The sequence below is a fragment of the Tupaia chinensis genome, unplaced genomic scaffold (assembly GCF_000334495.1).
Source record: "Tupaia chinensis unplaced genomic scaffold, TupChi_1.0 Scaffold140356_1, whole genome shotgun sequence".
Lineage (NCBI taxonomy): Eukaryota > Metazoa > Chordata > Mammalia > Scandentia > Tupaiidae > Tupaia > Tupaia belangeri.
The window spans coordinates 139835-159947 of record NW_006200233.1 but is presented as its reverse complement, the minus strand read 5'-3'; the positions used below and the strand labels follow the sequence as shown (position 1 = coordinate 159947).

General features: G+C 57.9%; 1 protein-coding gene across 1 annotated transcript in view; it reads left to right on the top strand.

The window, feature by feature from the left end:
• Positions 1-75: 75 nt before the first annotated feature.
• RIPOR2 (RHO family interacting cell polarization regulator 2) overlaps positions 76-20113 on the top strand; it is a 108568-nt gene continuing 88530 nt past the window's right edge. The window contains 1 exon segment of the mRNA XM_014593364.2: positions 76-438. Coding sequence (XP_014448850.2) covers positions 363-438 — 76 coding nt within the window. The 5' untranslated portion in view covers positions 76-362.

The window sequence follows — 20113 nt, the reverse complement described above, 5'->3', positions numbered from 1 at the left end:
TGCCAGGGCCCTGCTGGGCCCGCCCCGTGGGGACCCACCTGCCTGCGCCTCGCAGCCTCTGACGTGAGGCAGACACGACACCGGAGCCGGATGGCGGCTGGAGCGGGGTGCGTCCGTCTTCATGCATAAAACATGGCCCGGGAGGCTCTGCCGGCACTGCAGCTGCCCAGGGCCGCAGCTGAGGGGAGGGAAGGAAGGGCCAGCGCCGAGATGAGAGGGGCCCACGGAAGCCTGGCTGCACTTTTTTAAAAAGAGAAGTGTTTCTTTTTCTTTCTTTTACATCTTCATGCATCTGGACTTGACTTCCGGGACTGCTGCGCGGCCTTTTCCCCGCCATGAGCCGGTTCTAGGCGCCCTACACCATGGTGCTGCCCTCGCGCTTACACTGGATCCGGAGCAGGCCATGGAGGGACCGGATCCGCAGGCGGCAGCTCGACCGTGAGTGACCCTGGGCGTCGCCCCCCTCCCTCTGAGTTCCTTCCACACACCCCTCAGTAAATCGTCCCCTTCCCAGGCACCGGCCTCTCACCCTGCGCCATCCAGTCCTCCCTCCACCGTCTCCTCTGAGTAACCGAACGCGCTTGGTTTCCAGGCAAGCCCGAGGCCCCGTTTCTTCACCGCCCCCATGGAAAACAAGTGGGAGCTGTGTGGGCCAGGGACCTGGGGTCGTGTGCGCTGGGGTGCCCGTTTGTGAACAGGGCAGTGGAGGTGTTGGGCCAGACGGGGGTCTGTGGTGTAGCCAGACGGGATGAGCCCCAACCATGGGGATCAGACGGGGGTCTGTGGTGTAGCCAGACGGGATGAGCCCCAGCCGTGGGGATCAGACGGGGGTCTGTGGTGTAGGTGGACCAGCTGAGACGCAGAGTGGGTCGGTTCCCTGTACAGGGCCACATCGCGTTTCTTAGACTGTCACTCTCCACTGAGCTTCCTGAGTCCTAGGGGGTTTCAGCAGGGGCAACCTGTTCCCGAGGACCCACGGAGCACGGGCCCGACCAGGCCCGTCAGCTAGAGCGTGCGCGGGGCTGGAGGGATTCGTTTATCTCGGGGGTGGGCCAATTCTGCAGCCAGCACCGGGCTGGGCATGGGTGACAGGGGCCGTTTGCACTGGGGGACACGCCTGGTGGGTTGGGCCTCGGGCACATGCCGGAGTGGCTCCCCCCCTGCCGTGTCGGGGGACGCAACGGCGAAGCCAGGGTGTAACTTACACCGGGATGGGCACAGGGAAGTGGAGACCATGACTGTGTCCGCGAGGCCCCTGCGTTGTCCATCATGTCCCCACGAGGGGAGGGCCCGGGTTGCCAGGTGTCCCAGCGTGTCAAGAAAAGCAGGGAAGTACCCATTTCTAAGTGGAAACGCTCCGGCCCAGATTCCAGCAGGGAATTCTGTACATTCTGAAGGCACAGCCAGTACTGGGCTCCATGCAGAACAGGGCGAGAGCAGCTCAGGCCAAGGCACCAGACCCCTCATGGCTGGCACGCCGGGAGGCCTGGACCCGTGGCTGGATAGTCATGTGCGCGTGTACATGGGCGTGGTGGCCCGGCCATCCCCGGAGGGCGAGTTCTCACTCTCACTCTCGCCCCAGTGAGTGCATGCTCCCTACGGCAAAAATTAAAACAACACCTCAGCAAGTCCCTTACAGGACGCAGCCGGAGGGCCACAGGCCGTGGCCCCACCCAGCAGACAGGGCTGGCATGGCTCCCTCTTCCCCACTCAAGGCCAGTCCCAGCTCTGACCCCTTTGCCGTGCCGTGCTCGAGGCCGCCGCCCCAGTCTCCTCCCTTGACCCCGCACTGGCTCCTAGGCGTCTTACAGATCACCAGTCTGTTGTCTTAAGACAGTGTACAGGGCTGGCAGGTGTGTAGTGGTTAGGGCTCTGGACTCCCACATGGCCGACAGCGGTTCAAGTCCCAGATGCATGTGATGTGTGTGCTCAAAATCCTGAGAGGAGAATGGAGGAGCAGGGACTGCAGCGTAGCCAGGCCCCCCAGGGGGAGATTTCTCACTTCCTGTCTCTGTGTGTCTCCAGTGAGTGTGCGTGCCCTATAGCAAAAATCTCCCTCTATGTATAAAAGACATCGGGTGTTCCCTCTCATGGTCTCCGGGGTCAAGTGTCTGGGTATATGTTAGCTGGGTCTTCTCTTCCCCCATGCTGCGATCAGGGTGTCCTCTGGGGCTCCATCTCGGGGTCTCCTGAGCTCACTGATGGCTGGTAGACATTTCCCGCAGTGGCAGGACAAACCCTCAGCGACTCACGGCTGCATCGTCCCCTGACGGAGGACACAGGTCTGAGTCCCACAGACCACCCTGGGTAGCTGTTGGCTGCGGTGCCAGCCCTAACGGTCTCCAGCAGGGCAGTGCGCTTCCTCCGGGCTGGCAGGAGAGGGTCTTTTGCTGCTCACACTCTTGCCTTAAAAGGCCGTCGCTCAGAGCCAACGCGGCAGAGCTCCGGGTCACATTGGCAAGCCCTTCGTCCCGGCCGCCGACTGCACCCCCGTCGTGGGAGGGAAGTCGCGTGGATTCACGAGTGCTGCCCACACCCAGGGAAGGGGATTGACGGGTGCAGGGACCGCGGTGCTGTCCCAGAGTTCTGCTCACCACGAGCTCCATCCCCAGCTGTCGTCTGTGGAATGGAGCTGCAGTTTGAGCTACTAGAAGCTTCGGTTTCTTTTTACGTTTTTTAGGTATATTTGTATATTTCTTCCATGTGTGAGAGAGACAGAGAGACAGCACCCCCACGAGGGCCTTGGTGGCACGATCTACCCCCAGGCTCAGCCAGCCCTGGGCCGTGGGCACACACACACCTGGTGTACACAGGGAGGTCTCAGACAAAAGCCAGAACCGTGCCCCGTGGGTCAGCCTCGCGGGTGCTGCAATTTGGTTGTTACCATCCAACCCCTCTTTTCACTTTTTATTATGAAAAACTTTAAGCATACAGAAAAGGTGAGGAATAGCATAAGGAGTCCCCTGTGCGCAGCCCTAGGTCTGACCGCGTCAGTCGGCCGCCATGTCTGCGTCCTCTTCCCTGCAGAACCACTTTAGAGTAGTCACAGCTACTGCAGCACCGCGGCCGGGAGGGTCAGTGCGGCACCTGTAAAAGGCAAGGGCGTTTTGCCGTGTGACTGCCCGGTACCGTTAACAACCCTCATGTTACCCAGCACAGTGCCCGTTCATGGCTCCCAGAAGGGACCGCTTAATGTGCTCTGCGCTCCCGTGACCCTCGGCAAGTGCGTCTCCTGCGCTCGCGGACCGTCGACTTCCACGGGCTTGGACTATATTCAGCTACGTTCTAAAGCCGTCCCTCCAGGCCCCTCTGTCTCCCTTTCTGCTCCCAGAGTCTGCGATGAAATATTTATTCACGGCCAGGGATAGAACGTGGTGTGGAAAGTGACGTCGATGACGTGGCTTAGCCCTGTCAGGGCTCCTGCGTTTCCCAGGAGGCCATGGGCGAGAGCACCTGGGTCGGGGTGCAGCCCCAGATGGATTGGGGTGCAGGCAGACAGCAAGGGGCTCCCCTGCTCTGAGATGGGAGCTGCTGCCCTGGGACCACCCGGGGCGGGGTCAGCCACAGCGACCACCCATGGGTGCCAGGCCGTGATGACAGTAGAGGGCAGGGCCGGGAGCAAGGGGTGGGCATGGACAGCAGGGACCTGGGGCCCTTCTCTCCCCCGACCTGCCCCTCTGGGGATAAATGGAAGAAAGGCTGGAGAGGCTGTAGGCTTGATGACGGGAAGACCCGGCTGCACACCTGCGCCTGCACCCAGCTCCCACCGTGGGCACCCCTGCCGTCCACTTCCAAGGCCACAGAGTGGGCGTCATCATGACCTGACCTCGCTGTGCTGTTAGAGGGACTAGCAGACAGATCGGGGTTGACCACCAGCACGTACACTGGGCGCAGGTCTGCTGGCTCTGAGAGCCTACAGCTGGGAACGGTGACATTCGGGACAGTGTGACGGGGTCACCAGTGCCACCACCACGCTTTCCCCAAATGGCAGGAGGAACGCCAGGCTGGAGAAGGATCCGCACCCTCTCCCACCCGCACCAGGGAGCAGGCAGCCCGGAGGAGCCCCAGGAGCGGAGGGTCTGGTGGGCGGGCCTGCGCCCTTGCACAGGGCCCCTCACTCTGCACGTGGCCCCTTGCTGATCCGCCCGGCGTCCACTTTCAGGTGCACTGGTCGGCTCTCCGCTGCCTGTTGTCTGGCCAGGGGCGCAGACGGGTCTGCCTCTCACGCTCAGATTTTCCCCAGGCTCCGCCCACGGGTTTCGGACAGCGCTGGGAAGGCCCGGCTGGCACGTCTAACTTTACCACGTGGACGCAGAGCCCAGATGCCCTATGTCCACCTGCTGACCCACTGGCCCCATGGGGTGCACCCCGCCAGCATCCTGGCCGGTTCCTGTGCACCAGTGGGGGTGAATCTGGGCTTCTGCCTCCTTTCAAGCCTGGAGATTTTGAAGAAGGCCATGGGGGGTCTCCCCAAGTACAATGATGAGAAGTCGTTTAGAACATCCTGTCACATGGAGGCCATGCGTTTCCTGGGTTCCAGGCTTGCCCCCCGTTAAATCGCCTGCCCGGACAGCTGAGCCCCCAGACCTGGCCTCCCAGGAACTGGCCTCCCAAACCTGGCCTCTCAGGATCTGGCCTCCCAGGACCGGGCCAAAAAAAGAAAAAAAGGAAAAGCGAAATCACTTCACCCTTGCACACGGCGTTGCCTGTCCCCTCGTCCCGCAGTGGAAGGTCCACGGAGCCCGGCCCTCCGCCCACCCAGGGGTGCCGTTGTCGGACGTCCCTCGCAACTTGTGCTGCTGTGGCGACAGGAAACGTGAGAGGCGGCGTTGAATAATTCAGGAGCTCCTGCTGGCGGAAAGTGCTCCCTTTGCCGTCCACCCATCTGCTGGGACATGCTAGCTGTAGCCGGCCACGGACAGAGAGGACGGGAGACGGGGCAGGGGCGGAGGACGCAGTGTCCAAGCCTTTCGTCCTCAGCTCAGTTGTTTAGAGAGGACCCCGAAAGAGCCCAGAGGTTAGTCACGGGAGGACACTCGGTCTCCGGTGGAGAGAAGTCTCCACACGAGCAGATTTTCTCAGGAGCGTTAAGCCGGACTTCTAAGTTGGGGGTTGGGGGAGCTTGAAGAACAGAAAACACCCAGCCACACGGAGGCCCACCCTCCAGCCTCCATGAGCGCCCCTGTTCCCCTGAAGCATCAGGGCCCGGGAGAGGGCCTGAGAGTTATTCAGACCAGGAGCTCGGCACTAGCACTGCATTTGGGTTGGAATTGCATTGAATATGTAAAGAAAATTGGGTGGGGGTGGCATTTTGCTATCTAGTTTTTATTTCTATCAACAATATCCTGAAAACAGTTTCAATTTTTTTCCTCAGACATTCAGTTCCTTTCTTTTAATGCAAACGTATTACGGGGCCACCCCGTGGATGGACTGCCATGTACCCCCTTCGTTTTCGGAAGGTCCTGTGCTTTCCGTCCCTCGCCCCCAAAGCCTCGTTTCACAGAAGCCGGCATCCCTCGCTCCCCGCAGGCTGCCCTTCCCGAGGGCTGCTGTTCCCTAGAGGCTTTGTGCGGAAATGAAATGCCGGGGACGGGGACGGGGACGGCCTCTCAGCAGCAGAGCGACCTAGGCGAATCTCTTTGTCTAGAAGAACCCTAGTGCTGCATAAGTAGAAGCTTTCGAATTCCCCTTTTCCCACTCACTACATCTTAGCCGAATTTTTAGAACACCCACCACCTACACAGACGCCAGGACCCGTGGGCGGGAGAGGGCCTGAGGCAGAGAGGGCTTCCCACGGTGAAATGAGCCACAGCCTCCTCTCCTGGCCCCATCCCTCCCCCATCCCGCCCTTCCCCTGACATCTTTCTGGGCTCTTCCTCTGGGCTTCGTTCCTGGTGAACCCTGGAAGGTTGGGGTCCAGTCACCCGCCTCCACACTCCACGCAGAGCTCTAGATCCACTCCGTTCAATGCTGCGGGGCCGAACCTTGGTAACTTCGGTGCTGGAACTGGCAGGGTGCTCGTTCAGGGGGACCGGAAATCGGGTCTGAGCCACCTGCCAGAGAGATAAGGGGGGGTGAACGAGGAAAAGAACTAATCCCCTGAGACCAGCCCCAGGGACAGAGTGGAGAGGAGCCACAGCTATCTGGGCCACACTGGCCAAGACACGGAACTCCTCTGGGGACAGGGGTTCATGTGCCTCAGGAAGCAAAGAGCCCATTACTCACCGCCTCTCGGGAGAACGACAGGCCTGGCCGAGGTCTCAGGGTGGGTCACGAGGAGACCCAGGGCTGCAGGGGCAGTTTCCAGCCCGGGTGTGCAGCGAGGACTCGGTCTCGTTCTCTGGGGGGGCTTAAAGGCGAGCAATGGCTCCGGGACAGCAGGAGCAACAGGACTGTCACAGAGACCCGGGGTCGAGGCCAGCAGGTGACATGGAGGTTAAGGAGAGACAGGACTGTCACAGAGACCCGGGGTGGGGTAGGAGCTGCGGGTCCAGGTGTGGCTTTGCGACGCTCACCTGGTAAAACCTTTTCAGCCTGTCCCGGGGAGAGGCTGGCCGAGCCCCCGTCGCTGGCTGCACAGCCGGGTCCTGTGCAGGCTCAGCAATGACTGATGTGCAGAGTTAGGCTCCGTCCCTGGCCCGGGGGTGAGGGCAGAAGGCTGGGTCCTCGGACCCCTTTCCTTAGGATTCATCTGCGGGTGCTTGGGGGACAGGCCGGCTGCGTGGTGCGGGTGCTAGGGCCTGACTGAGTGACAGCAGGGCCATAGCGGAGGTTCCAGGTTTGGGTCCTGCGTTCACCTGAACACAGCGGCGGTGCCTGTGACCAGGCTGGCTGGAAGGGGTGTCACAGCGTGGTGAGACCTCGTTAGAGGAATTTCTCTCTCTCTCCCTCTCCCTCAAAAAAATACTGCGTTCTCAGAAAAGTCACGACGTATTTTTTCTATGCAGAAATGCTCTTCCGACAACCCAATATATAAACAAAATAAAAAATAAATGAGTAGAAATGTATGCTAAAAGGGTACAGTTTATTCCTTATAAATTATACCTCGAAAGACCTGTGAGACACCTCATCAAACCTAGTTGTGGAGCATTTTTAAAGTCCAGTGCTCAGCTCACCACCGACAACTCACTTTCTTCTATAAACCAATTACTTGATTTGAAGAACTGAGGCCTGCCTTGAGTAGTAGGGCCCAGCCCCTCCCAGCCCAGGCTGTGGAACTCCCCCGTGCCCGATTCCTCGGTCCCCTCACGGTCCCCTTCTCAGGCCGCTGGTCCCCTCCCACCTCCCCGGCCCTCAGGACTCACACCTCGTGCAGGCAGGCCCTGGCCAGGACTGGCTCGTCCTCCCCGTCTCCGCCCCTCCTGCCCATCAGCCCAGGCCCTGACGGCCCCTGTCCTGCCGGGGGACAGAGGACACATGGACGCGACTCGGTCCTAGGCGCTTCTGGGCTGCCACGCGGATCCAGGACGCAGGCCTTGACCATCACGTGGACAGGCGATCGGACAGGGTGATTTTAGCTTTATTTCCTTCCGGCTTCTTAGGGTCATTTAATATTTGGACATTGGAAACCTTTACTCGGACGACAAGAGGAGGAAACAGAGGTTAGGGGGTCAGTAAGTGCTTCGGAAAATGACAAGCAGACAGTGTGTCAAAAGGGCACGCTGCCAGTGTCAGAAGGGAGCCCGTGGGAGGAGGCGCCTTACGGAATCTCGGTACCCGTGGCCGACGCCCGCCTGGCCTGCGCCGACCCTGCCCTCACCAAGCCTCGCTGGAACGGCAGGACAGCAGACGCGCGTGGCGAGCGCGGGCACCCTCCTGGAGGACCTGGTGAGGTGCCATGGGTGCCCGAGAGGGGAAACCAGGCCCAGCTCCTTCGTTTAGAGATTCTGCTGTGGGGCACTCGCTGGGGTCACACAGAAAGCGAGACATCCCCGGGGATGGCCATGTCACGCTCCCTTCTCCAACCTTCTCTCGGATCTTGGGCACAGACGCACACGCGCCCGGCCTGAGTTTTAAGCCTCTGGGCCCCGGACTCAGACCGCGGTCGACTATGCGGGAGTTTAGTGACGTGACCCTTACGCCGTTTGCTGGTCCCAGCACAGCTTACGTCAGGAGAGCCCCTGCAGGTCTCGTCTCAAATCCCGCCTCGTTCTCTTTATGCCTCACGTCGGAAGGACCTTTCGGCCGAAGGGGAAGTGTCCTTGTTGCGTTACCCTTTTCAGTGACAGGGAAGCAGACATTTTCCTTTCGTTTCATTCCATCAATAAGAAGCCAAAGTTATCCCCCAGAATCTCCATGCTGGCTAGTTTTTCTAATTTTTTAAAGCCCTTTTCGTTATTTCTCCCATGATAGGTAGAGAGACAGAAAGACAAGAGCCAGCGGCTCCCAAGTCTTCAAACTGACTTGCCCCATCTCAGCCAGCCCGGATCATGGGCACACACGTGCAGCTGTGTATCAGGGACGTCCTGGGACTTGAACCCAGGACCTGCCCCTGCGAGCCCAGTTGCATAACCACTATGCCAACACCTGGATCTATTATTATGCATAATGTTAGAGATAAGTTGCAAAACAAGGAAAAACACAGAAGAGACATAAAAACACCCTAATCCCACCCTCCAGATCGTACCCTCACTGATGTCTTGAATGTCTTCCTGACTTTATATACACGTGTGCATATGGTCTCTGAGCTCGCGTTATGTACGCCATCTGGGTCGTCTGCTTCTTCCAATTTACACATGAAAATAAGAAGTCTTTTTAAAACTAGGCCTTTTATTGCCCTGCCCTCACCAAGCCTCGCTGGAACGGCAGGACAGCAGACGCGCGTGGCGAGCGCGGGCACCCTCCTGGAGGACCTGGTGAGGTGCCATGGGTGCCCGAGAGGGGAAACCAGGCCCAGCTCCTTCGTTTAGAGATTCTGCTGTGGGGCACTCGCTGGGGTCACACAGAAAGCGAGACATCCCCGGGGATGGCCATGTCACGCTCCCTTCTCCAACCTTCTCTCGGATCTTGGGCACAGACGCACACGCGCCCGGCCTGAGTTTTAAGCCTCTGGGCCCCGGACTCAGACCGCGGTCGACTATGCGGGAGTTTAGTGACGTGACCCTTACGCCGTTTGCTGGTCCCAGCACAGCTTACGTCAGGAGAGCCCCTGCAGGTCTCGTCTCAAATCCCGCCTCGTTCTCTTTATGCCTCACGTCGGAAGGACCTTTCGGCCGAAGGGGAAGTGTCCTTGTTGCGTTACCCTTTTCAGTGACAGGGAAGCAGACATTTTCCTTTCGTTTCATTCCATCAATAAGAAGCCAAAGTTATCCCCCAGAATCTCCATGCTGGCTAGTTTTTCTAATTTTTTAAAGCCCTTTTCGTTATTTCTCCCATGATAGGTAGAGAGACAGAAAGACAAGAGCCAGCGGCTCCCAAGTCTTCAAACTGACTTGCCCCATCTCAGCCAGCCCGGATCATGGGCACACACGTGCAGCTGTGTATCAGGGACGTCCTGGGACTTGAACCCAGGACCTGCCCCTGCGAGCCCAGTTGCATAACCACTATGCCAACACCTGGATCTATTATTATGCATAATGTTAGAGATAAGTTGCAAAACAAGGAAAAACACAGAAGAGACATAAAAACACCCTAATCCCACCCTCCAGATCGTACCCTCACTGATGTCTTGAATGTCTTCCTGACTTTATATACACGTGTGCATATGGTCTCTGAGCTCGCGTTATGTACGCCATCTGGGTCGTCTGCTTCTTCCAATTTACACATGAAAATAAGAAGTCTTTTTAAAACTAGGCCTTTTATTGTGGTAGCTGTAATCTATCAGAGCCTGCCGACATCGCTTTCAAACTTTTCACTAGAGTCGACATCTTTGTCCAATTGTCCACGTCGATGCCTATTCTCATAGAGTGTGATATTAGGGGATAAATCAAATGGCATGAATATTTTTTAACCTTTTAATTTTTTAATTTATTTTTTATTTTGTACTATTATCCATACATTCAATCGCTATACAGCATTTGGATTGTGAAGAGGCTTTACCCAGCATGATGTACACCTCAGTCCAGCCCAGGTGAGCCCCCCATGCACATCCTCGTCAACAGACAATAACTCCATCTGTGTCCCACAAGCGTCTTACCTCTCCGTTTCCCCCAGATTTCCTTTCCTGCGCTCCTCCCCTCCCACGCTCTTTCCACTTTGTCTCTCGTGTCCATTATGCTTTTTAGTACTCTTATGTTGTGCGGGCTTCAGTCTCTACCACAGAGTGCGCATGGTTGGTATATGTAAAGTGGAGACATACAATGTTTCTCTTTCATAGCCTGACTTGCTTCACTCAGCAACAGATCTTCCTTTCTGTCCACTGCCTATCAAATTCCAAGCATAAATATTTTTAAGGCTCAGATACATATTGACAAATCACCATCCTCAAGAGTGGTAACAATGTATCCTACCAATGGAAGTCTGTACCTGTTTTCCTAACAACTTTGCCACATTGTATGTATTTATGTTAAAAATGTATATAGTCGGGCAAGCGCAGGTCGTATGGTGGTTAAGGTGTTGGATTCCATATGGCAGAGTCTTTGGTTCAAGTCCCACCCAGACTGGGAGGCTTGAAAACACACCAGGCACATATGTATGCATGCCCAGAATCCTGAGAGGAGAATGGAGACAAGAGCTTGCAGTGTGACATTCCCATCGTGGGGATGATTTCTCACTTTCCCTCTCTTTGGGGAGTCACATGTCCTATAGTAAAAACCTAAAAAAAAAAAAAAAAAAAGTACACATTTGTCAAATGTGGGACAATGTGGGCATTGTGAAAAATAATTGCTCAGTGGATTGAAATATAGCAAACATATAAAAAATCAATAAATTCCTAAGGAAATACACACAAAACATCATTTAGTTTATTTGAAGGTTGTTAGGAATTAACTTATTCTAAAGCTATTTTTAAAGAAGATAAATCACACACTGGAACCTCCTTACTCTGGGAACTACTTCAAGCTAAATAGATGAAGGAATTCCAGCTAACAAATATATAAGATGCATTTTAAAAATAGAATTTACACAATCACCCTTTTGTAGTCCTCATGGAACGATGGACTCTCAGGGAAAGATTATTGGGTAGCTTTGTGGAGGCATCCAGCCAGTATCACCTGAACCCACCCGTCTGTTTTAATTTTTTTAGAGGTTTTTGCTCTGGGGCGCGCGTGTTCACCAGAGAAAGAGAGACAGAGACAGAGACAGAGATAGTGAGAGGGAAAGTGAGAAATCATCCCCCAGAGGGGATGGCTGTGCTGCAATCCCTTCTCCTCTATTCTCTTCCTGGGATCTTGGGCACGCATGCACATGTGCCCAGCATGATTTTCAAACCACCGGGTCTGGGACTCAAACAGCTTCAAGCTAAATAGATGAAGGAATTCCAGCTAACAAATATATAAGATGCATTTTAAAAATAGAATTTACACAATCACCCTTTTGTAGTCCTCATGGAACGATGGACTCTCAGGGAAAGATTATTGGGTAGCTTTGTGGAGGCATCCAGCCAGTATCACCTGAACCCACCCGTCTGTTTTAATTTTTTTAGAGGTTTTTGCTCTGGGGCGCGCGTGTTCACCAGAGAAAGAGAGACAGAGACAGAGACAGAGATAGTGAGAGGGAAAGTGAGAAATCATCCCCCAGAGGGGATGGCTGTGCTGCAATCCCTTCTCCTCTATTCTCTTCCTGGGATCTTGGGCACGCATGCACATGTGCCCAGCATGATTTTCAAACCACCGGGTCTGGGACTCAAACAGCAGTCGGCCACGTGAGAGTCCAGTGACATAACCGCTTTGCCACCTGCTGGCCCTGCCAGTCTCACTTAACACCGTAGCTGGGATGGCTCTGTGCACCATGGGCTTCATGAAGAGGGAGTGTATTGTGTCACCTGTGACAAGGCCTTGCTGAAACAAATGGCACTGGGGAGTGGCCGTGGCCTAACCTCTTCTAGATCTCAGGCCGGTTTATGGACGGTGTACGGGACAGAGGAGCAAGCCCACCGGCACCGCGAGGGTGCGCTCGGCCCAGGCTAGTGTGGACAATGCTACGGGGACAGGCGACCGACTGGTCTTCAACAGAGTGTTTGTTGGATGGGACGGGAGGTGTCCTCAGACGATTGTTCAAGGAGAGTTTCTCCATGTAGAAGAGCTCTTGCTTTTTTAAGAAATAGAGAAAAAAAGTGTAAGACAGTCTTGCTTATTATCCGGAGAGGTCTAACGTTATCAGGGCCGTCATATTTGCAGGTAGGTTATTCTGAGTCTTCCCGTGTTTGCTGTGGCCAAAATTCTAAGTGTTTCGTCTCTGTTTTGAATTTCCCAAAGAGAATATCCACAGGGGTTTCAGAAATGTGTGGAACAGTAGAAGTAAGGTATGAGTTTATTTGGGTGGAAAAAGATTCTGAAAGCCATGTGTGATTTCTGGATAGCACGCATCTTCCGTGGACCCCTGAAGACCCTCACATGAAGGGTCAGCCAGCCCGGGGCACGTTCTGCGCTGGGGAGGCCGAGGTTCATTTAAGCCCTGGGTAGTCCCCAAGGTGGCGCCACCTTACCACCGGTCTAAACCCAACACGAAGCATTTCCGTTGACTCGAAGTAAGGCTACACTGGCGGACTTGGGAAACTTGGTCATCTGGCTGACTGCAAGGCTGGGGCTCAGTCATGGCGTGGTGACACCTGTCACGGTATTGCTGTCTCTGTCTCATGAAAGGAAGAAAGAAACAGCAGGAAAGAGGGAGGTGGAAGGGCGGAATGGCCGTCCCTGTCGGGAGGAGAATGGACGCACCGGCTGAGGGGTCATGTGTGCTGCCCGTGAGGCTGACCCCGTCTGTCCTTCCTGAGTGTCCCCGTGAGTGTGCTGCCACTCAACCACCGAACGCTGCGTCGTTCTCTTCTGCTCCCTCCTGGGCTTGCTGCAGCGCCTGAGCCTGGCCATGGGATGCTCCGGCAGAGGGACGCCGTGAGGACGGGACACGGCCTACTGCGTTTTGGAGCAGCACCCGCAGGCCCCACATGGAGGGAATGGCGGACCGCCCCGTCCTTGTTCTCCACTCGGACTCACCGAGGCCTCCAGCCCGTCCTCATCGGCCCACGGTGCGGGCCATTCCGTGTCACCTGTCGTGGTCGAAGCCAGTAGCATGGGTTTATGTTTGGGGCTGCACTTTTGCAGGGGTGCTTTGGAGCCTCGACTGGCTTTGTTCCCCCACGGGCCACGGCAGACCTCCTCCCTCACCAGCCCTCCCAGGGTGTGAGAGCGCCCAGGCTCCAGGGAGAGGTGGCCTGGGGAGGGGTAGGCGGGAGACGCGCTTCCTCACCCCACGTGTCCCCACAGCACTGCTGGACACCAGCGAGGGACAGGTGTGACTGGAACGAGAACTTGGCAAAGGGCCTGACTGGGTCGTCCGAGGTTTATGCAGAGGAGGGGGCCCCTGAATTCTCCACCGGGGTAGTACCGGGCACACTCCAAGGGGCAGCCTGCAGAGAGCCTGGAGAAGACCCGGCAGCCACGTCCAGCCTCGCCGACAGACGTGGGCTTCCCTCTCGGCCCATCCCGGGGAAGGCTCTGCGCCTCTCTGCTCCTTTCAGAAGCTGATGTTCAAGTGGTGCGTGTGCCCGTGTGTGTGTGTGTGTGCATGTGCGTGTGTGCTGCCATGACGACCCGCAGCACTGGGCCTGGGCTGCTCACAGAGACAAGGGTGCTCTAGAAACGAAGCTTGTCAGATCTGGCCGGAGGGTTTTCCCTCCTGGGTCTGCACAGAAGGCTCAGAGGGGAGAGACAAGCTGAAACGCAGCGCTCGGCCTACCCGGATGGCACAGAGTGGGGCTCTGTGGCCTGCTGGAGTAACCGCGTTCCGGCTGCGGTCCGGACACTTGGGGCAACTCCGTAATCAAGAAGAAGCAAATACAAACGCAGCCCAGCTCATCGCCAGAACTGCGGCCCGACCGCGTGTTCGTGTGCCGCGTGACCAGCTCCGCACTGACGGGAGGCCGCGGTGGCTGCCTGTGCTCCGTCCGGCTCGGCTCCCCGATTTCCCATGTGGTCCTTTACCTGGGGAGACCCCAGCAAGGCCAGCTCTGCGACTCCTGTCCACACTCCTGCTGGGTCCTGTGTGTCCTCGACCCTGAAAGGGTTCGGCTCCGTTCTCTGCCCAGGAGCACATAGCTGCCCAGTACTCAGGGACGGGCCGTCTAAACGTGGGGCGAGGGTTTCTGCGCTGCTCTTCCTTTCCTTCCACTGTCTCCCGACTCGCCAGCATCTCCTTGGAAAGGCAAACAGGAAGGGCAACACGCGTTGTCAATCTGACGCCTCCTAGCAGCTCTCAGCGCTTCGGGAGGAAGGCGTGAGCCAGTGGGGTGAGCTGCGGGGACTGTGGTTCACACGGCCCGACTCCACGATCGACACAACCATTCCTCGTCTTTAACTTTCTCGCGAGTAACTTCTGTCAGTTACCCCGTTATTCCATCAGGGCAGCTCAGCAAGCCAAATAAATGGCCATTCCCTACTCATTTTAAAATCTTCGTATCTTTTAAAAAGCAAATGCTATTAAGAGAGTCGGGCAGGGAACCAGCAGTTAGCGTAATGGCTATGTCGCTGGACTCCCACGTAGTCGACCGCGGTTCGTGTCCCGGACCCGGTGGCTTAAAACTCATGCCGGGCGCGTGTGCGTGCGTGCCCAAGATCCCGAGAGGAGAATGGAGGAGAAGGGATTGCGGCGTGACCATCCCCCCTGGGGGGTGATTTCTCGCTTTCTGTCTCTATGTCTCTCTCTGTCTGTCTGGCGAGCGCACGCGCCCTACAGTGAAAATCTCTCCAAAAAAAAAAAGAGAGTCGGGCAGAAGAGGCTACAGGAAGTCCCAAGGGGATCGTTGCTTCCTCTGGATCTTCTCGTGATTTCAGCTGGGCCCCTGGAAAGAGCGCCCCCCACAGACGGCAGACGTGTGCTCGAGCAGGTGTTTAACACTTGTGGGTCTTAGCTCTCTCATCTGAACAGAGCTAGGCGCCATTAATGCGGTCAGCTCCAGGCCTAAAACGCTTCCTCTGCGAATGCCAGAAAACTCTAGTTCTGACCTTGCTGACACATTCTAATAAATTACAGTTGAAACAATACCAGGATTGGCCACCAGAGAATTTTATGTTGTCAGGAAAGTCATGATGTATTTTTCTATGCTACACACATACACACGCACACACATGCACACACACGCACACACACATGCGCGCACACACACTTGTCAACAGGGAAGCCCTTTTCAGTCCCACATCCAAGTCCCACTCCCCTCCACCTTCCATCCCCTACGCGACGCCTCGTTTCACGTGCTTTTCAAGTTTCCTTATTTAATTCTTCCGAGAACAAGAAAGAGACACTGCCCCCAGGAGGACTGTGACCCGGGACCCCCCGCCCCCAGCCGGTCTGGATCATGACCACGCGTGCCCCGCTGCTCAGCGACGTCTCTGGACACGAGCCCAGAACCTTCCCGTGTGGGTCGGCATCACAGAGTGCTGCTTTGCCACTGGGTCAACGTCTCCCATCCCTGCCCTCTTCACAGTCTTCTAAGAAGCCAACAGAAACTGCAGGTTTGGGGCTCGCTGGCCGAGGTCCTTACATCCAGGGTGCCTAGTGTGCAGGGACTCCGGCCGGCAGTGGGAGGCGGAAGTGGAGAGCTCCCAGCAGCTTTTCAACCCCGGCTTTCCGGCTGGGAGTTGTCAGCTGAGTTGTGCAAAGAGCCGAGCCGATGCGGCCTCAGCACAGGTCTCTGACGGTGGTCTGTGGCTGGAACGCAGCCACGACGTCTGGGCTGGCCCACACAAGTGAGCTGCATTTTCTTGTTTGGTTGCCAGCATTTTAAAAAGGAAGATTTTACGTTTTAAAAAACCCAGCTTTCCTTTCTAAAGTGGGGAAGAGCCAGTGGTGGGCGCGCAGCCCACAGGCTGACTCCCCGGTGTCAGGGCTGCTCCGTCAGGCAGGGCAGGCGCTGCCCACCGGACCCAGTCTCCCCCACACCCCCACCGTCCCCTGTGGACGTCGGGCCGGCCACAGAGGCGGACCACCCGCTGTCTGCAGACCACCCCCGAGGAGCCCTTGTTCCAGAATCACTGACCTCTCAGCGGCGTGCTTTGAGTGTCATCTAGTCAAAAGTTAGCGCCTCCTTTAGGGGATCTGCTCTTATTTAATGGTTTGTTTAATAATTTTAAAAAGGCAGTGAGAAGAGAAAAAGCAGCCGGGGCGTCTGACAGGTGCTCGGTAGGTGGGAGGCTATTCTTGCCCATTCTGATGAGCACCGTGCCCGAGAGCGCTCTGCAGACGCAGGAGCTCACCTCTCGGGGAGCGAGGTGCCCAGGGGCTGAGCCTGGCACCCCTTCAGCTCGCCCGGTGGCACGGGTGCTCCTGCACCTCCCTCGACAGACCTGGGGCTGCGGTGGGGCTTCCTCCCCTCGGGCGCACTGAGGTGCAGCTCTCCTTGTGTGCCCTGACCCTGGTAGAGTGATGGGGTGGGTTCAGTGTCACAAAGCCAGCAGCTGCCACCGCTGCTGACCTCGGAACATTCCGTCACCCCAAAAAGAGACCCCGTGTCTATTGGCAGGGTCCCCACACCCTCCTCCCACCTGCTTTCTAACTGTGGATATGCGGTTCGGTCACACCATAGAACTGGAGCCGTTCGAGACACGGCTCTCCGTGCCTGCCTGCCCCCCTCCGCGTGCTCTCCAAGGTCAGCCGTGTGGTGGCGTGTACCAGCACGTCCGTCCTTCCACGGCCAAGTGCGATTCCATCGCGTGGGTGCCTCACCTTATGTTTAAGCTCTTTCCGGCTGACAGCTCCGTGGGTGGTTTATGGGAAATGCTGCCGTGGACGTTCGAGTGCGCGTTTTCTCTCGGGGTGCACCCAGGACAGGGGTGCTGGGCCCTCGGGTGATTCTGTGCTTCACCCCAGGAGCTGCCGGACTGTGGCCCTGGGGCTGCACCTTCAGGCCCGCCAGCAGCACTGGGCCCAGTCTCTGCACACCCTCAGCCGTCCCCGGGGCGACCCAGGCTCTCGCACAGCTCCGACTTGCGTTTCCCTGAGGACTTATGCCCCTGGAGTAAGGACTGACCGTTGCCAACACCCAGAGGTGTCTGTGCAAACTCTCTGCCCCTTTCAGAAACGCGATGCGGCCTTGCGTCTCACACGTGGGGCTCTCCGCGTGCCCCGCAAGCCTCTCATCCCACGAGACTGGCAGCACTTCCTTCCCTCTGTGAGTCAGGGCTTGTTTTCTGTGTCCTTGGAAACATGAAGTCGTAACCCTGATGAAGTCCAGCCCGTCGCTGCGTTTCATTGCTGCTATGTTCTTAGGTCCGACCTGAGAACTCCTAAGTCATTCCCTGACCCGGGGCCCTGTGCTCACCTCCGAGAGACACGGCGCTTCGGCCTGGTGTTTGGGCGCGTGGGCATTTTCCGTCCATTTGCGTATGTGATGAGAGACAGGGCCAGACCGTCTTTGTTGGGGGCAGAGAGAGAAACCTCCAGCAGGCGTGGGCACGCCAAGTCCTTTCTCCTCCTCTCCTCCTTCCCGCCAGGAGGTCGGGCACACGCATACACATGCCGGGGTGCTTGCCATGCTCCAGGGCCAGGATTCGAACTGCAGCGGTCCTGTGGGGTCTGGCGTTTTGTTGGCAGTGCGCTCTGCCACCCCACGGGGCTGGGCCCCAGTTTTCTCTTGTCTTGAAACTGTCCTTGTTCCTCTCTGGTCCTGAGTGGCTTTATTCTGCCCCCCTTGGCAGCTCTGCCTGGCCTCCACTCTGCTCAGCCTCCACCCTGCCCGGCTTCCACTCTGCCAGGCACTCCTGGCCCCACCTACCACCTGGCCTCCATGCCCACCGGCCCACCACCCTGTCTGGCCCGGCCCGTTTCTCCTCCCCTGCTTACGCACAGGCGGGCCTCGCCCCAGTCCCAGGAGGTGCAGCTCCTCCCTTGCTCTGCTTCCTAGCAGACGGTGACCCACAGAAGGCCTGGGCTTCCTCGCCCTGCGAGGGTTACTGGCTATCCCGGGAGAGACGGACAGGAGAGCCTTCCACATTCCCGTGGGGAAGTCCGAGCTGCTCCAAAGGCCGAGGTGCAGCCGGCCGAGGGCGAGCAGCGGATTCCAAGCCCGGAGCTGCCCCAGTGTCATCGGCGTCCGGGCTTCGTACTCTGAGCAAAGCTCGGGCAGTACGGCATCCGGGACGCCTCCCCGACACGTGGCCGGAGCGAACATCTCGAGAGATTTGACCTTCAAGGAGTTAGGATGGCTCTGAAGGGTTTGCTTTGCGGAAACAGCGGAATGAGCAGGTCTGGTGTGTTGTCCGGCACGTGTCACCGAGGGGGTGCGGGTGACGTCACAGCAGGTCTCCACCTGGCAGTGGAGCGCACGGTAGACAGCACACTCTGCAGGCCCAGCCACGGGGTGATGGGGCTTCGCGCTCCACGAGTAAGCTCAGGCAGCGTGAGATGGACCCCGGTCGGACCTGGACACCAGGCGCCACGGCAAGCGGAGGGTGGAGGGGCCCTGTCCTCAAGGCCGTGGGTAGAGCCCTGCGCCAAGATCGCTGTTTCTCTCCGAGCAGCCTCAGGCAATGGCCTCTCTGGCTTGGATGCTGGTCCTAACCCACTCCCTCTTAGGACCCAGGGGGTGCCTGTCCTCCCAGAGACAGAGAGCATCCTGGCATGTCTCCCTGCAGTCCCTCTCCTCCATCCTCCATCCTGCCAGGGCCTGGGGGCTCATGTGCACACATCTGCCGGGTCCCGTGAGCGTGCACCCTGACACTCCAACCCCGGCCTGTCCCCTGCCTCCCGTCTCAGCGGCCATCACTGAGCACATGCTGTGAGGACCACGGGGTGTCGTGCCCTCTGCTCACCGGGCCTCGGTCGGCTCAGTCTCCTGCCACACCTTCCATGTGTCCCAGCGACACTCACTGCCTAGCACAGGGGCTGAGTGAAGCCGGTGGAGCCCAAGGCAAGGAGCTGTCCCCTTGTCCCTGCAGGAGGCTGGAGAAAGCAAGCCCTTCCCTCTGTTTGGTCCCAGACGGTCCCCACCTCCCCCTCTCCTGCCTGACCCCGGGACCTGCCGTAGAGGGAGCAGGGACACGCTGTCTGGGTCTTGGAGGCTGCTGTGGCTCTGGGGAGGGAACAGGAAGTGGCCGTGGGTTGAGAGTGTTCTCTCACCACTCTGGGGCAGCCAGGGTGCTGACGGAGAGCGGCCATTGGAAGTCCCGCCCGCAGGGAAGACTGTACAGCCTGTGGGTTTCCACCAACTCCCTGCCCTGTCCCCGGGGAGGGGAGCGAGGCTGAGGCGTCTGAGACCGGCCAGCTTCGTCTCTCACGCAGGGGAGGAGAAAGTGACCAGAGGGTGTGAGGCGGAGCAGGAGGACGAGGAGGGTGTGCCGTCCAGCCCCGGCCTCCCAGGGCCGGCTGCAGTGTGCAGGGTTGGAGGGTGCACTTGCGGGCTAGGGGCAGGAGGTCGTGCCCAGTCATGGCCACTTCCCAGCACATGCCAGCCATGCCTCCACCCGCCCTCAGCTTCTGTGTGAGGCACCATCCCGAGTCCTGCTGCAGGGGTTGTACCGGTGTCCCAGGGCTCTGTCCCTCCAGTACGAGAGGAGGCATGTCCACAGGGCGGTGTGGACAGTGACTTGCAGGGTCGTCAGCCAGGAGGGCGGACACGCTTATCTCTGCCATTCCTCACTGTCCCCCTGGGATTCTGAGGGTAGCAGGTGGGAGAGGGGCAGGTGTGAAGTACCCCGCCCTGCCACATCCCCAGGTCCCCTTGAAGGATGGGTCACAGAGAAAGAAATGAGTGTGTGAGGATGGCCACGTGCCACACCAGCCTCGGTGCCCCAGGAGGGCCAAGTCCCAGGGGCCTGGGGGAGACTCCGAAGAGTTCACAGGAATGTCTAGGAATCTCCTCGCCTTTAATTAATGCGATTGTGGCGAGTCCAGGAGGCGCAGGCAGGCATTGCCCTGTGAGGCTGGCAGCTGGCGGTCTCCCGGCTGTGCCGTGGGCTGGCAGCCTGCACTGTGCGGCCCCCTCCACCTCCTTCCCATTCAGAGGGCGCTGACGTGGCTGCGGCGC